General features: G+C 45.3%; 1 protein-coding gene across 1 annotated transcript in view; it reads right to left on the bottom strand.

Annotated features, from left to right (window-relative positions):
- Nucleotides 1-18,058, bottom strand: part of LOC134353876 (transient receptor potential cation channel subfamily M member 4-like) — a 137,404-nt gene that overhangs the window by 98,558 nt on the left and 20,788 nt on the right. The window contains exon 4 of the mRNA XM_063062376.1: nt 479-659. Coding sequence (XP_062918446.1) covers nt 479-659 — 181 coding nt within the window. The remainder of the gene's footprint in view (nt 1-478; nt 660-18,058) is intronic.

Genomic DNA, 18,058 nt, shown 5'->3' with positions numbered 1-18,058 from the left:
AAACAAGAGGAGCATAGGTAGGGTGGATGCACATAGTCTTTTCCCCAGGGTTGGGGAATCAAGAACCAAGGGACATGGGTTTAAGATGAGAGGGGAGAGACTTAATAGGAACCTGAAGAACAACATTTTCACTCAGAGAGTGGTCCAAATGTGGAATGAGCTGCCAGAGGAATCGATTAAGGCAGGCACATTAATAACATTTACAAGCACTTGGAAAGGTTGAGAGGAATATAGGTCAACTGCAGACAATGGGACTAGGTTAGATAGGAAAGCTGGTCACCATGGATCACTTGGGCTGTACAGCCTGTTTCTAGGCTGTATGATAAAGAGCTAATTGTCTGCCTTGGACCAAAACCTTCTCCCGAGATGATGAGGTCACCCCAAATTTTGCCCATTTTCTTGGTGGTGAACTGCTTATCAATTTACATTTTGAAGAGCGTCAACGCTAGGAGGAACCAGCGGTAAGAGATGGCCTCACCGGTGCTTTGTGCAGCCTTGACTAGGCCCTGACGAAGAATGTCCTTCAGCCAGGCCTTCATCTTCAGCTCCGCATCTCCACCCACCACAGAGACGACCAGGTTGGGAGGGGTGAACTTCCAGGACTGTGTGATCAGGTTGTAGGCAATGGCCGGATCTGTGTCCGAAGAAAGTCGTACAAACTGTGAATGAGACAGGAAATTAATAATGTTTACATGTTTGTAGCATCGTTCTCATCTCTGGATGCTTCAAATCAATGCTGTTCTTCTCAACTATGGTCACTGTCAAAAAGCAGGAAATATGACAGCCAGATTTATGCACAGCAAGCTCCCACAAACAGTGTGGTAATCATAACCAGGTAGACTCCAAGATGATGTAAGAGAAGAGTGAATCTGAATCTAAGTCCAAATCTGAATACTAGCTACAAGACTTCAGCAAAAACTCCTCTTCAAGATGTCCCTATTTAATTAAGGGTTGGCACAATGGCACAGCTGCCTCACAGTGCCAGAGACCTGGGTTCAAACCTGCCCTCTGCCACTGTCTGTGTGGAATTTGCGTGTTTTGCCTATGGATAAATACGTTTTCTATACCCCTCAGATATCCGAGTTAGTGGGACTAATTGGCTGCTGTAAATTGACCTTAGTGCATAGGTGAGTGGCAAATTCTAGGGGTATTGAATAGGAACGTGGGAAGGATAAGATATGGGATTAAAGTATTTATTTTATAGTAACAGTAACAGGGCCTTCACACAATGAGGCTACACCACCCAATTATACCTGTAACGTTGTCACCTCAGCTCACATCAAATTAGACTTGTTAGCTTCCCCTGAGTAACAGCCACATACACTCAGCAATGCATGGGTAATGGTGAGACAGCCATCTCCAATAAACAACAACACTCGCAACATGCTGGAGGAACTCAGCAGGTCGGGCCGCATCCGTTGAAACAATCGGTCGACGTTTCGGGCCAGAACCCTTCGTCAGGACTGAAGAGGGAAGGGGCAGAGGCCCTATAAAGAAGGTGGGGGGAGGGTGGGAAGGAGAAGGCTGGTAGGTTCCAGGTGAAAAGCCAGTAAGGGGAAAGATAAAGGGGTGGGGGAGGGGAAGCAGGGAGGTGATAGGCTGGAAAGGTGAAGAAAGAATAGGGGAAAACACAATGGGTAGTAGAAGGAGGGGGAACAATGAGGGAGGTGATAGGCAGCTGGGGGAGGGGGCAGAGTGACATAGGGATAGAGGAAGTGAGGGGGAGGGATTTACCGGAAGTTGGAGAATTCTATGTTCATACCAAGGGGCTGGAGACTACCTAGACGGTATATAAGGTGTTGCTCCTCCAACCTGAGTTTAGCCTCATCATGGCAGTAGAGGAGGCCATGTATGGACATATCCGAATGGGAACGTGAAGCAGAGTTGAAGTGGATGGCTACTGGGAGATCATGTCTGTTGTGGTGGATGGAGTGGAGGTGCTCAACGAAGCGATCCCCCAATCTGCGTCGGATTTCACCGATGTAGAGGAGGCCGCACCGGGAGCACCGGATGTAATAGATGACCCCAACAGACTCACAGGTGAAGTGTTGCCTCACCTGGAAGGACTGTTTGGGGCCCTGAATGGTGGCAAGAGAGGAGGTATAGGGACAGGTGTAGCACTTGTGCTTATAGGGATAAGTGCCGGGTGGGAGATCCGTAGGGAGGGACTGTTCCCTGCGGAAAGCAGAGAGGGATGGAGAGGGAAAGATGTGCTTAGTGGTGGGGTCCTGTTGAAGGTGGCAGAAGTTGCGGAGGATAATGTGCTGGATCCGGAGGCTGGTGGGGTGGTAGGTGAGGACAAGGGGAACTCTGTCCCTGTTGTGAGTGTTGCTTTGACCCCAGCATCTGCAGATTATTTTGTGTTTCCAATAAACAACACACGCTTAGGGTCGGTGCTCTTCGGGTTCAACACAAAGAGAAAAGTTGGAATGTTCCACTGAGAGAACGAAAGCTATGGTGAATGCTGTATAGATACTGCCCCGTGCAAAAGTTATTGTTCACCAGGAAATAACAGAATTCACAATGGCATAAACTTAAAGTGGAAGTATATTTACAAATTTTTCAACTTTAATGAAGAGTTAACAGAAAAAGGGCCCATTATGGTTGAACCCATCTATAATGTGCACATAAATGTTGGGGCTCATTGCTGGGTAGTCAGGTTCTTCACTTTAATTACTCATGACAATGAACCCACATTCTGCATTAAAGACACCAGTCACAGTTTGAACTTCCCTCGAATTCCGTTACGAACTAACTGGCTGATTCAGAAGTATTGGCCTTCCTCCTTGGAACCATTTGTCTGCACAAAAAACTTCTTCCAGTGGTGCTTGTCCTTTGGGCAGGGTTCTGCAAGCATCTTGCTTTGTGCTCTTCTCTGCTCTTCACTTCTCCCCCAACTTGTACAGGAAGACCCAAAACCAACCCACACTCTCCTAGAAATTTGATGCCACCAATCTCTCTCGAATGTTCCATGGCATCCCATTGGCCAGAATGTTATCAAGACAAACCTGATTGGCTGACACAACATTCCTAAGTAGATCAAATGACTCCCTATCTTAACAGAAACCAAAATACTGGGCTGTAAAGTTTGATTAACAGAACGCACTGCATTTTACAGCAAAGTTGAGGAGAGTAAAATACCCAACAGCATAACTGTAGTAATACAATAAAACCTTTTCTTAACCAGGGTATTAAATTCACACCCCCCCAAACAAAAATAATCATGTTCTCACGACTTTGAAACTTATTACACCATTATTAATAACATAGTATTCAAATGAATGTTGTGATTACAGAACCTCCAATCCATTTGTAAATGGAAGTAACATATCTCACCACTGGGAATAACACAACACTCTGTTTCCCAGACATATCACTTGCCAGCCCGTCTGGAGGTTTCCTGACTCTCTGAAACCTTCTCATCTCAATTTCAGCTTCTTCAGTCTCAGCAGCTCCTTGTGACTGTTCCTCTTAACTTGGAGATGCCTCACCCTGTCTATCACTCGTACCTTCCTGCAGCTCAGTTCCTCCTGACCCCTGACTGAATTCAGCTTTTAATCCAATTATATTTGAGCCCAGTTCCCCTTCACTGTCCAATATCATGTCTGGCTGTCTCCCTCCCCCCCACTAGATCAGGTCCGGACTGGAAGATTTAGACCTCTCTTCATCAACTTTCCGGAAGTTTGCATAAGGTAGGGCATACCACATCCTCACTTCTTCATTCTCTGAGTCTGTACAGGCTTCAGTGGGTTCATTTGGTTTCTTTTAAGATCTTTCCATTGAAATCACTCTATTGTCTGGCTTATCCTCAGCTTATTGCCTTTCTTTTCTCCTTCTCCTTTGCAGAGTTCTTTCACTAGATGTAGGTTCCATGTCAGACTCTGGGTCATGTGCACTCCCTGCCCAAGGGGTAAAAGGTGATACCGATGAAGAATTTTGACAGGGCCATTCCCATCTTCTGGCTTCAACTGGAAAACTGACAAATTTGGCATCTGGCTCTCCACTACGTAAGGCATAGAAACCCAGTGGTTGGCCAACTTATGCTTCCCCTGTGGTCCCAAATTTCTTATTAGAACTCTATCTCCAGGTATCAGTTGAGTGAACTTGATCATTTGATCATATCTCTTCTTCTTTCCTTCGTTTTGTTTGGTAGCTGAAACCACTGCTAGCTCATAAACTTTTGGCATTTCTTTCCTCATGTCAGACACATGCTTGAGATACATCTTCTGCAGTAAGTCCTTCCACTGTTTCCAAAGCAAAGATCCACAGGTAACCTCATTTCATCTCAGAACATCAGATAGTATGACGAGTAGCCAGTGTCTTCACTCCGAGTGCAGTTATAACAGTGTACCAAATGTCCAATATGTCGGGTCCACTTGCTCTTTTTGTTGGCATCCAGAGTTCCTGTTGAATCTCTCAGGCTGAGGATCACATTGTGGGTGATATGGCATAGTCCTTGACTTCTCAACTCCAAGCACGCTCAGTAACTCATGCATGAGCCAACTCTCAAAATCCCTTCCCTGATCACTGTGTATCCTTCTCAGGAGGCCATAATGAATAAAATATTTCTCCTATAACACTTTTTCAACTGTGGGTGTTCTCTGATCCTTTGTGGGAAGGCCTGAGCGCATCTGGTGTAGTGGTCAGTGACGACCAAGACATTCATAGTATTACTAGAATGAGGCTCTATGGAAAGGAAATTCATACACTCTAAATCAAGTGGTCCCATGCTTTGTAGATAGACAAGGGAGCAACTCTTCTACGTAGCGTCTTTCTTTGAATACAACGGATACACAACTTACAGTAATCTTCAACCTCAAGCTTCATTTGTGGCCAATAGAACCGATCTCAGACCAATCATAGGTCTTGTCAAACCCCAAATGCCCTGAGTCATTATGAAGTGACCTCAGTATAATCTTCTGGTACTTCTCAGGCAAAACCATCTGGGAACATTGAGTTCTGTTTGGAGGAGATGCAACCCTATATAGAACTTTGTTCCTCAACTCCTTTCCCTCATCAATAGGGGTATGTTTGGGGTGTATAGGATGTCAGGCGTAGCACCTCTGGTGGGGGAACATGTCGCGTCCTTTTCAAGGCAGTTAGTCCACCTTTGGTCCCCACCTGGCACTCAGCTCTCACCTGTGGCTCCTCGTAGCTGTTTGCATGCGACAGCGGCCACACCCCGGGCAACGGCTTCGACAAGCCGGCTAAACCAGGGGAGGGTAGCCGACAGGTCTCAAACCCTCGGTGAGATAGGGAGTTGTCTATCCCAGCATGTGAAGATCCCAGCATGGGCAGATTGAGCAGATGAGACCAATGGAAGGTCCAACGGTCAAGAAGGTGGTCTCTGCAAGCGTCGTGGAACGTGTAGAGCAGGACAAGACACAGAAGATGTCCTGGTCATCCACTGCGCCTAGTCCCATCTCCAGCCATCTCGACTCTGTTTTGCCATTGGATCCAGATGGGAATTGGGAGGAGAGAGTGAGGCTGACGTTGCGCAACTCTCCCTCACTTAAAAAGTGATAAGTGGGTGAATAGACTTATTTTTCCTGTTTCATTCGTGTAGAATTAGATAGCATGCCTGCAGGGTTAGTGCTTTGTTCAGGGTGTCAGATGTGGGAATCCTGGGAGACTTCCAGCCTCCCTGATGGCCACATCTGCACCAGGTGCACTGAGTTGCAGCTCCTCAGAGACCGTGTTAGGGATCTGGAGCTGCAGCTTGATGACCTAGTGCTTATCAGGGAAAGTGAAGAGGTGATAGACAGGAGCTACAGGGAGATAGTCATCCCTAGGCTACAGGAGTCAGTAGTCATCCCTAGGCTACAGGAGTCAGAACACTGGGTCACTGTCAAGAGAGGGAAGGGAAATGCCCGGATAGTGGAGAGCACCCCTGTGGCTGTCCCCCTCAGCAACAAATATCTTGTTCTGGATGCTGTTGAGGGGGATGACCTGACGGGGGACATCCACGGTGACCGGGTCTCTGGCTCTGAGCCTGGCGCTGTTGTGCAGGAGAGAAGGAGGGAGAAGAGAAATGTGGTAGTCATGGGGGATTCCATAGTCAGGGGAACAGACAGGAGATTCTGTGAGCCTGACAGAGATACCCGCATGGTGTTTTGCCTCCCAGGTGCCAGGGTACGGGATGTCTCGGATCGGGTCCTGAATATTCTAAAGGGGAAGGGTGAGCAGCCAGTTGTCTTGGTACATGTTGGTACCAATAACATAGATAGGACAAAGGAGGAGGTACTGAAGAGAGATTTCCAGGAGTTAGGAAGGAAGCTGAGAAGCAGGACATCCAGGGTAGTAATCTTGGGATTGCTACCTGTGCCACATGCTAGCGAGGGCAAGAGTAGTCGGATCAGGCAGATGAATGCCTGGCTGAGAGACTGGTGTAGGGGGCAGGGCTTCAGATTCTTGGATAATTGGGATCTCTTCTGGGGGAAGTATGACCTGTTCAAAAAGGACAGGTTACACCTGAACCCGAAGGGGACCAATATCCTGGCAGGAAAGTTTAATAGAGCTGTTAGGGAGGGTTTAAACTAATTTGGCAGGGGGATGGGAACCGGAATGATAGAGCGGAGGAAGAGGAAAACAGAAATAAATCTAAGATAGTGAGCAGTAAAGATGTCAGGAAAGACAGGCAGGTGATGGGGCAAATGTGTAGCCATTGGGATGAGTTGCACTGCAATAAAGTTGCAGTGAAATCAAAGCAAAAAGTATCGAATACTGGTCTTAAGGTGTTGTACTTAAATGCACGCAGCATAAGAAATAAGGTGGATGATCTTGTTGTACAGCTACAGATTGGCAGGTATGATATTGTGGCCATCACTGAGACCTGGCTAAAGGATGCATGTCTCTGGGAGCTGAACGTCCAAGGATACACGGTGTATTGGAAGGATAGGAAGGTAGGCAGAGGGGGAGGCGTGGCTTTATTGGTAAGAAATGATATTAAATCATTAGAAAGAGGTGATATAGGATCGGAAGGTGCAGAATCTTTATGGGTTGAGCTAAGGAATAGCAGGGGTAAAAGGACCCTGATGGCAGTTACTTATAGGCCTCCAAACAGCTGCAGGGATGTGGACTACAAATTACAACTGGAAATAGAAAAGGCTTGTCAGAAGGGCAGTGTTATGATAATTGTGGGGGATTTTAACATGCGAGTAGATTGGAAAAATCAGGTCGGCACTGGATCTCAAGAGAGAGAATTTGTAGAATGTCTGCGAGATGGCTTTTTAGAACAGCTTGTTGTTGAGCCCACTAGGGGATCGGCTGTACTGGACTGGGTATTGTGTAATGAACCGGAGGTGATTGGAGAGATTGAGGTGAAGGAACCCTTAGGAGGCAGTGATCATAACATGATTGAGTTCACTGTGAAATTAGAAAAAGAGAAGCCGAAATCTGATGTGTCGGTGTTTCAGTGGAGTAAAGGAAATTACAGTGGCATGAGAGAGGAACTGGCCAAAGTTGACTGGAAAGAGACACTGGCGGGAAAGACGGCAGAGCAGCAGTGGCTGGAGTTTATGCGAGAAATGAGGAATGTGCAAGACAGGTATAGTCCAAAAAAGAAGAAATTTTCGAGTGGAAAAAGGATGCAACTGTGGTTGACAAGAGAAGTCAAAGCCTAAGTTAAAGCTAAGGAGAGGGCATACAAGGAAGCAAAAATTAGTGGGAAGACAGAGGATTGGGAAGTCTTTAAAACCTTACAAAAGGAAACCAAGAAGGTCATTAAGAGATAAAAGATTAACCATGAAAGGAAACTAGCAAATAATATCGAAGAGGATACTAAAAGCTTTTCCAAGTATATAAATAGTAAAAGACAGGTGAGAGTAGATATAGGACCGATAGAAAATGATACTGGAGAAATTGTAATGGGAGATGAGGAGATGGCAGAGGAACTGAACAAGTATTTTGCATCAGTCTTCACTGACGAAGACAGCAGGATACCGGACACTCAAGGGTGGCAGGGAAGAGAAGTGTGCGCAGTCCCAATTACGACAGAGAAAGTACTCAGGAAACTGAATAGGCTAAAGGTCGATAAATCTCCTGGACCAGATGGAATGCACCCTCGTGTTCTGAAGGAAGTAGCTGTGGAGATTGCGGAGGCATTAGCGATGATCTTTCAGAAGTCGATAGATTCTGGCATGGTTCCGGAGGACTGGAAGATTGCAAATGTCACTCCGCTATTTAAGAAGGGGGCAAGGAAGCAAAAAGGAAATTATAGACCTGTTAGCTTGACGTCGGTGGTTGGGAAGTTTTTGGAGTCGATTGTCAAGGATGAGGTTATAGAATACCTGGAGGCATATGACAAGATAGTCAGAACTCAGCATGGATTCCTTAAAGGAAAATCCTGCCTGATAAACCTATTACAATTTTTTGAGGAAATTACCAGTAGGCTAGACAAAGGAGATGCAGTGGATGTTGTATATTTGGATTTTCAGAAGGCCTTTGATAAGGTGCCACACATGAGGCTGCTTAACAAGATAAGAGCCCATGGAATTACAGGAAAGTTACATACGTGGATCGAGCGTTGGCTGATTGGCAGGAAACAGAGAGTGGGAATAAAGGGATCCTATTCTGGTTGGCTGAGGTTACCAGTGGTGTTCCACAGGGATCAGTGTTGGGGCCGCTTCTTTTTACATTGTACATCAACAATTTGGATTATGGAATAGATGGCTTTGTGGCTAAGTTTGCTGATGATACGAAGATAGGTGGAGGGGCCGGTAGTGCTGAGGAAATGGAGAGTCTGCAGAGAGACTTGGATAGATTGGAAGAATGGGCGGAGAAGTGGCAAATGAAGTACAATGTTGGAAAGTGTATGGTTATGCACTTTGGCAGAAGTAATAAACGTTATTTAAATGGGGAAAGAATTCAAAGTTCTGAGATGCAACGGGACTTGGGAGTCCTTGTACAGGATACCCTTACGATTTGGTTAGCAGACAGGAAGCAAAGAGTGGGAATAAACGGGACCTTTTCAGAATGGCAGGCGGTGACTAGTGGGGTACCGCAAGGCTCAGTGCTGGGACCCCAGTTGTTTACAATATATATTAATGACTTGGATGAGGGAATTAAATGCAGCATCTCCAAGTTTGCGGATGACACGAAGCTGGGTGGCAGTGTTAGCAGTGAGGAGGATGCTAAGAGGATGCAGGGTGACTTGGATAGGTTGGGTGAGTGGGCAAACTCATGGCAGATGCAATTTAATGTGGATAAATGTGAAGTTATCCACTTTGGTGGCAAAAATAGGAAAACAGATTATTATCTGAATGGTGGCCGATTAGGAAAAGGGGAGGTGCAACGAGACCTGGGTGTCATTATACACCAGTCATTGAAAGTGGGCATGCAGGTACAGCAGGCGGTGAAAAAGGCGAACGGTATGCTGGCATTTATAGCGAGAGGATTCGAGTACAGGAGCAGGGAGGTACTACTGCAGTTGTACAAGGCCTTGGTGAGACCACACCTGGAGTATTGTGTGCAGTTTTGGTCTCCTAATCTGAGGAAAGACATCTTTGCCATAGAGGGAGTACAAAGAAGGTTCACCAGATTGATTCCTGGGATGGCAGGTCTTTCATATGATGAAAGACTGGATGAACTGGGCTTGTACTCGTTGGAATTTAGAAGATTGAGGGGGGATCTGATTGAAACGTATAAGATCCTAAAGGGATTGGACAGGCTAGATGCGGGAAGATTGTTCCCGATGTTGGGGAGGTCCAGAACGAGGGGTCACAGTTTGAGGATAGAGGGGAAGCCTTTTAGGACCGAGATTAGGAAAAACTTCTTCACACAGAGAGTGGTGAATCTGTGGAATTCTCTGCCACAGCAAACAGTTGAGGCCAGTTCATTGGCTATGTTTAAGAGGGAGTTAGATATGGCCCTTGTGGTTACAGGGGTCAGGGGGTATGGAGGGAAGGCTGGGTTCTGAGTTGGATGATCAGCCATGATCATAATAAATGGCGGTGCAGGCTCGAAGGGCCGAATGGCCTACTCCTGCACCTATTTTCTATGTTTCTATGTTTCTATGATTAACCTCCAGGTTGAGTCAGTAGTGAAGAAGGCGAATGCAATGTTGGCATTCATTTCTAGAGGAATAGAGTATAGGAGCAGGGATGTGATGTTGAGGCTCTATAAGGCGCTGGTGAGACCTCACTTGGAGTACTGTGGGCAGTTTTGGTCTCCTTATTTAAGAAAGGATGTGCTGACGTTGGAGAGGGTACAGAGGAGATTCACTAGAATGATTCCGGGAATGAGAGGGTTAACATATGAGGAACGTTTGTCCGCTCTTGGACTGTATTCCTTGGAGTTTAAAAGAATGGATGTGGCAAAGTTGTTTCCCATGATGGGGGAGTCTAGTACAAGAGGGCATGACTTCAGGATTGAAGGGCGCCCTTTCGGAACAGAAATGCGAAGAAATTTTTTTAGCCAGAGGGTGGTGAATCTATGGAATTTGTTGCCACGGGCAGCAGTGGAGGCCAAGTCATTGGGTGTCTTTAAGGCAGAGATCGATAGGTATCTGAGTAGCCAGGGCATCAAAGGTTATGGTGAGAAGGCGGGGCAGTGGGACTAAATAGGATAAAATGGATCAGCTCGTGATAAAATGGCGGAGCAGACTCGATGGGCCGAATGGCCTACTTCTGCTCCTTTGTCTTATGGTCTTATGGTCTTAAATGCAAATCAAGTGCTAGTCTCGATACCATAGCCGGCTGGTGGCGCAGTGACATCAGTGACTCTGGAGCGAAGGTTCCCAAGTTCGAATCCAGTTGGGCCGCTCCCAGACACCCTCTCCATCCGTGCCAGGTTGAGTGTCGAGCTAGCAACTCGACCTCGTAAGAAGTACTAATGGTGTCGAGGTCTTCATCGGTGAAGATGGACGAACCTTTTAAGGGGTAAGTTAGGTTGTTTCGTCTTCTCAACTTGGGCCATATCCCCTTTGAGAACAGATAACAAGTTGTCACCTACACAAGGGTCACCTCACTCTGCTCCTGTCAAATCAGCAGGACTCGAGGCTGGCAACTGCTTCGTGTTCAGCACAGTCAGCTTGCAATATGCTTGTGGAATGGATGGCTAGAAGCTCCCAAATGATCAGCAGCTCTATCAGGCCAAAGGCTTTGCTCTGATTTTTCAGCTGTGTGAAGCTGACACATTGCCTTAACACCAGAGGCAGGAATGTCCTCCCACTCTCCGTTTGTTGCTGGCATCTCATGAGAGCATCGTGACAATGCATCCATATCAATGTTCTGACTTTCCAGAGTTAAATCATAAACAGACAGTGCTGCCAACCAGTGGTGACTGTGACATCCAATTTTGCCAAGATCACAATATAAATTAGTGGATTGCTGTCGGTCCTCACCATGAACTGACAACATTTACAGTAGAAATTCACTTAAATTGTCTACCACTGCCCATTTCAATGCCAGAAACTCCAATTTGTGAACAGGCTAGTTCTATTTGGATGGTGACAAACTCCAGCTGATGAAAGCAACAGGTCTCAGCCCTTTACCTTGATCCCGATATAAAACGCCACCTAAACCTTCATGGCCAGTATCTGTATGTAGTACATATGGCAACTGGGGGTTTGCAGAGGCAAGCACAGGTGTTTTAGTCAGTAAGCCTCTTCGCACTTTGCATCTCATCTTTCCCCAAAAGACTCTGAAGGGCTAAGATAAACCTTGGCTTCTTCTCCCTTTGTTCTCCCTTTCTTTGCTGAGGGAGGGTAACCACACAGGAGTTGATTCAAAGGGTGGCTTACTCTGGAATAGTCCTTCACAAATCTCCAGTAGTACCAACAAAACCCAAGGAATGAATGTAGGGGACTTACATTCTTGGGCCTTGACCACATGGCTCCTGACTCTATCTTAGACGGATCCATAGCCAATCCATTCTGCGAGACTATGTGTCCTACATAGTTGACCAACATCTTACAGAACTGGCACTTGTCCAAAGACAGTTTTAAACCTTCAGTTTTCAGGCAGTCTAACACCCTCAGTAGTCTTGTCTTATTCTCCTCAAGTGTTGATCCCAACACCATGAGATCATCCAAGTATATCAGTACCTCAAGTAGGTTCATGTCTCCAACAGTCTGTTCCGTGACATGTTGGAAAGTAGCAGGTGCTCCTGATATGCACTGAGATATGCTTTCATACTGGAAAAATCCAAGCAGACATATGAATGCCATCTTTTCTTCTTCACTCACGGGTTTTTGATAATTCCCACTTATTAGATCCACACACTGAACCATTTGCTTCCACTTAAGTAGGCCAGAGCATTCTCAATCCATGAAACAGTATATTGGTCTGGGACCGTACGTCTGTTCAATATTTGATAATCAGCACACATTTGTACCTTCCCATTCTTTTTCCTCACAGCAAATATGGGTGATGAATGGGGACTTCTCAACCGAGTGGTAATTCCAACTTCCTTTAGATTAAGCAGGTGCTGCCGAACATCTTCAACCTCTGCTGGTGCCAGCTGCTGAGAACTCTCTCGGAAAGATGTGTCCTCTGTCACTCTAATAGTGTGTAAGTACTCTTGGAGGAACCAACATCAAGCTTGTCAGTAGGAAAGGCATCTTCACATTCCAACATCTTCTCAGTTAATCTCTTTTCCCATTCCTCGGGTATCGGTGAGTCACCAGAGTTGAATGATTTCAATGTCAACTTACCCAACCCAGGAGACTGTCTCCTTTCCATTCTCCTCACCAGAAAACTAGACTTGCTGTCACAGGAAAAAGATGTGCAATTTGCATCCCACATCGGAGAGTAACATCTCTTCTTGAGATATTCCTGACAATCACTGTCATCTTGTTTGCATAGACAGCCGAAGATCTCTGCAGTTCAGGTCTCACCAGCACTCCTGCAGGTAGGTGTGACTCTTCTTCCTGATCATCCAGGGATTCCACCAGGAAGGCCAAGGTGTTGGGCAAATCTGGGAGTTCCTGTCACTCTAGCTACTCCTCCAGAATGTAACATGACAAGGTTATACTGGGTATACCACACAGTTTCTCATTTATGCTCATCATCCGGCTTAGGAGGAATTTGTACCTCCTCAAAAGCAGCTCTGACCATAGGATGAATGAACAAGGTTTTCAGACAATTCTCTCCACTCCTCTCCTTGCATGATCCCATGAGACTTCTCTCAGTGGAAGTATTTGTTCTCACATGTATGGAAGCTTCTCCTTTTTTTGACCAGATCAGGGCAGACCAACACTAATGAATCAATAGTTTCAGCTACTCCAACACCTGCTTCCAAAACAAGAAGTAACCATCATGTGAGTACTCATCAGCACTAAGCCCCCAAATCTCAAGGGCACTGAGAGGCGTCAATGGCAAATGCATCAAATACCAATTGTAAAAGGATCTGTGCAGTAAAGTAACTGAGAATCTGTGTCATGTAAGGCTCTAGCACAAATACCTTCAATCTGTATATGGATACATCAGAGTTTGTAAACTTACAGGAGTAGTGTTTTGCACTTTAGTATTTGTGGTGATACACTGATTGGAATGTGTTTGCTCCAGGACATTATGTCATTCCGTTACTGGGTCCCTCTGTAGTTTTGCCTCTTCTTTTTCCTGACTGAATAACCACTGATTTACTTTTCAAAGATTTTCCTGTCACAGTTTCTTTTGAAATGTCCACCTTCTCCACAGTCATCTCCCAATTCCAAAGACTGTCTTCAGCAGCATTCCTCTGCTTCGTAAGTCCTAAAGGTGGGCTGGGTTTCCTAGTGGACTTGTCATGTTTAGCTGCAGTATTAGCAGATATCAACCAAGATACCTCGGCATGGACGTTTTCACTTCTTTTTTCAAAACCTCTACTTGTGTGGCATCAGGGGTCACTTTAGCAGTAGGGACTACAACTGAAGACATTGCCCAACTGTTGGAATTATTCTGTTTCTCCATAATATTTTCCTCCTCTCTTGCTCTCTAAGTAACTGAGTAAAAGATGGAGGAGGGTGAGGATGGACCAGTTCAAAATTTAAATCAACAGCTGAAGGACCTATTAGACTTTTAACATCAGACAAAGTCTTCTCCTCACTCCGTAGAAATAAAGAACTTGCCTTTAAAATCTTCACCTTCAGCATTTTCACCACACTCAGTTACATTCTCAGCAACTTTAAAGATATGAACTGGCCGTGGCCCGCCTCTCCAGGTACCTCTATGCTATCAGGCAGTGTGAACTCAGTCATGTCACTGGTGGTGTGTACTAGCACAACATTTTTACAACTGATTTATCTAAATGCCAATCAATCAGTGTAACTTTCCCCAATACTTTACAGAACTCACCATTCCATATAACATGTCATCAATAATTCTGGCAGAAACCTCACTCAGAACACAAGTATTTTCGAGTGGATAATCCCTTCTTGTTGCACCAGACCTTAATTTTCATAGCATCTATATTAAAATACCTTAATTATGTTGCACTTAAAACACCAATTTAAACATAGGCTTAAACAAAAAAAAAACGCTTCACCAATCCTTATACAACATTCATACAGCATTTTATCCCGGATGAGCCCCCAAAAAATGTAACCCTTTCACTGCAGCTCATAACAAATTAAGTTCATTAATATCTCTGGCTAACAGTCACGTGATTCAGCAATGCATGGGTAATGGCGAGACAGCCATCTCTAATAAACAACACATGTCTACGGTCAGTGTGATTCGAGTTCAACCAAACAGAAAAGTTGGAATGTTCCATTGAGGGAACGAAAGTTATGGTGAATGTCGTATAGATACCACTTCATACACAAATTACTGTTCACCATGAAATAATGGAACTCACACTGGCATAAACTTAAAGTGGAAATATATTTACAAAGTTTTCAACTTTAACAAAGCGTTAACAGAAAAAGAGCCCATTATAAAAGAACCCATCTATAATGTGCACATGAACGTTGGAGCTCATTGCTGGGTAGTTGGGTGCTTTGCTTTAATTACTCACAGTGCTGAACCCACATTCTGCATTAAAACACCAGCCACAGTTTGAACTTCCCTCTAACTGGGAAACTCAGAAGTATTGGCACTTCCTCAATGGAACCAATTGTCTGCACAAAGAACTTCTTCCAACTGTGCCTGTCCTTCTGGCAGGGTTCTGTGAGCATCTTCCATTGTGCTCTTCTCCGGACCTCATTTCTCCCCCAACTCCTGCGGGAAGACCCAAAACCAACTCACGTTCTCCTAGAAATTTAATGCCACCAATCTCTCTCGAATGTTCCATGGCATTCCATTGGCCAGAATATTATCAAGGCAAACCTAATTGGCTGATATAGCATTCCTAAGCGGTTCAAATGACTTCTTATCTTAACAGAAAGCAAAATACTAGACCGTAAAGTTTGATTAACAGATCACACTGCGTTTTACAGAAAAGTTGTGGATAATAAAATACCCAACAGCATAACTGTAGTAATACAATAAAACATGTTCATAGCTGTATGAACAATTAACATACTAACTCTTCCATCTTTGGAATATGGGAGGAAACTGGAGCACCCAGAGGAAAGCTACACGTCACAGGGAGAACATGCAAACTCCATACAGACAGCGGCGGAACTGAACACGTGTCACTGGTGTTGTAATAGTGTTATACTAACCACTACATTACTGTGCCACCCCAGTAAGTAGGATTGATGCAAATAGTAAAGTAGGATTAGTGGTTAATAGATGCATGGACTTGTTAGGCTGAAAAGCCTCTTTCCCTGCTGTCTCTCTATGACTCTACAACTTGGTGCTACATGATATTACTTCCTCCCATTGGAGAGAACAGGCTCTCTTGGTTCCTCCAGAATATAATACCCCTGCGGGTACAGGTCTCTCTCAGTCCACCAGGATTTTGGTGTGGAGTTGTCTGGTGTCCAAGATGAATCAGGAATTTCCTAAACAACAGGAATTCTGCAGATGCTGGAAATTCAAGCAACACACATAAAAGTTGCTGGTGAACGCAGCAGGCCAGGCAGCTTCTCTAGGAAGAGGAGCAGTCGACGTTTCATGCCGAGACCCTTCGTTAGTCCTGACGAAGGGTCTCGGCCTGAAACATCGACTGCACCTCTTCCTAGAGATGCTGCCTGGCCTGCTGCGTTCACCAGCAACTTTTATGTGTGTTTCAGGAATTTTCTAGCCGGGAGATGAGATTGCAACTGTAACAGAGATTCCTCAATGTGGATAACCTCCATCCCTTCACTGCAGTAGTTGCTTCCCTTCTCTGTGTCCATAGTATAGAACCGTAACGGTTAGTGCAATTACTTTACAGCAGCCAGCCATAACTTTGGGGTTCACGGTCCGTAGGGAGTTTGTACATTCTCCCTGTGTTTGTGTGGGTTTCCTCTGGGTGCTCCAGTTTTCTCCCACATTCCAAAGACCCATGGTTAGGGTTCATGAGATGTGGCTGTGCAATGTTGGAGCCTGAAGTGTGGCCAACACTTGAAAATGTCCTGCAAAATCTTGGCTGATTTGATTTTATGCAAAGGCTGTATTTCACTGTCCCAAGAGATCCTGCAGATGCTGGAAATCCTGCAAAGCAACACACACAAAATGCTGGAGGAACTCAGCAGGTCAGGCAGCATTGATGAAACTGAGTAAACAGTTGATGTTTCGGGCTAAGACTCAGCTTGACCTGTTTATTCATTTCCATAGATGCTGCCTGATCTGCTGAGTTCCTCAGCCTTTTTTGTGTGTTGCTAATGGATTTCACTGTACGTTTTGATGTACATGTGACAAATAAAAGCTAATCAATAAATCTTTTCTCGGCTTTTGCCTCCCTCCTGGAGGGAGCTGACATAGGACTTCGAACTTACCACTATACCTGCCCAGGGCCAGGAGAAGCAGGTCAGCTATCATCCTTTCAGGCTGCAGAGAAGGCTCAAGGCCCTCACCAGTGTCTATCTTATAGGAATCAACAGAGACTTGGAGGGACGTTTCAATGGCCCGTTGCAAAAGAGTGGGGGCAATGGGTTAAATTGGCGAACATGTTCATAGGGCTAGCCCACACGGGTTGGACAGAATAATAACTGATCTGTAAAATTTTTGGTGTTAACTTTTCACGGGCTACGCTTACGGCCAGCATTAATTACCATCCCAATTGTGCTTGAACTGTGAGTTACTGGACTACTTTGGAGAGCCCACCTCTGGGTCTGGAGTCACTTACGTATCCGCAAAGTCCTTCACCAAAGGCTTTACTGAACTAGATTGAGTACATACAGCAATCTGGTAGTTGATTAATTCATTGGTCTGAAGATAAAATTAGAACTTAAACAAATGGGGAGCAGGAAGGTTCAGCAGGTAGTGCTACTGCTTTCTAGCTACAGAGACCTGGGTTCAATCCTGACCTTAGGCGCCGTCCGTGTGAAGTTTTCACGATCTCCCTGTGGGTTTCATCTGGTTTCCTGCCACATTCCAAACATATGCCTTGAGGCTAATTGGCATCCGTAAATTAGTTTAGGTATGTGCTTAAAGGATCAAGGATTTTTTGTGAGCGCTGTGTGGGAGAAGATGGTTTTTAGTGGTGCAGAGCAATGAAAGTGGGGATGGGAATGATGGGAGTCAGCATGATCGAATGGGCTGAATGGCCTCCCACATTGTGAAGACGTACAGGTTAGAGTTAGTAAGTTGTGGGCGTGCTATACTGGCACTGGAAGCATGGTGACACTTGTGGGCTGCTTCCTGCATATGAGGCAAATGCCGTATTTCGCTGTTTGCTTGGATGTTTTGATATACATATGACACATGGGTAATGAGTGAAGGTCATGCATTTCCCTCTCCACTGGTCGGACATCTGAAGCTGATTCTGTGAAAATGATTCCGGTTTTATTTCTCCAGTGGCTGTGGAAGAGTTTGAATTCAACCTCCAAGGCCACTGTTTTAATCACAAAGTCTCTTTGGCCCTCCCCTTAGCCAGAGGCAACTTCCTGCTGTTGTTCGGCAGGTGAATCACACACACTTTTGGAGTGTTACTGAACTGTTCCCTTTTCCCTCATTATGCTATCACCAACTTGTTCATTCAAGGAAAATCAGTCAAGGCCTGGTGACATGCTCAGGCAGCCCTCAACTGACTACTGACTGCGATGAGGCTG

Source organism: Mobula hypostoma, chromosome 11 (assembly GCF_963921235.1).
Source record: "Mobula hypostoma chromosome 11, sMobHyp1.1, whole genome shotgun sequence".
NCBI classification, from domain to species: Eukaryota; Metazoa; Chordata; class Chondrichthyes; order Myliobatiformes; family Myliobatidae; genus Mobula; species Mobula hypostoma.
Note: the sequence above shows the minus strand (reverse complement) of the source record. Positions and strands in the feature narration are given on the sequence as shown.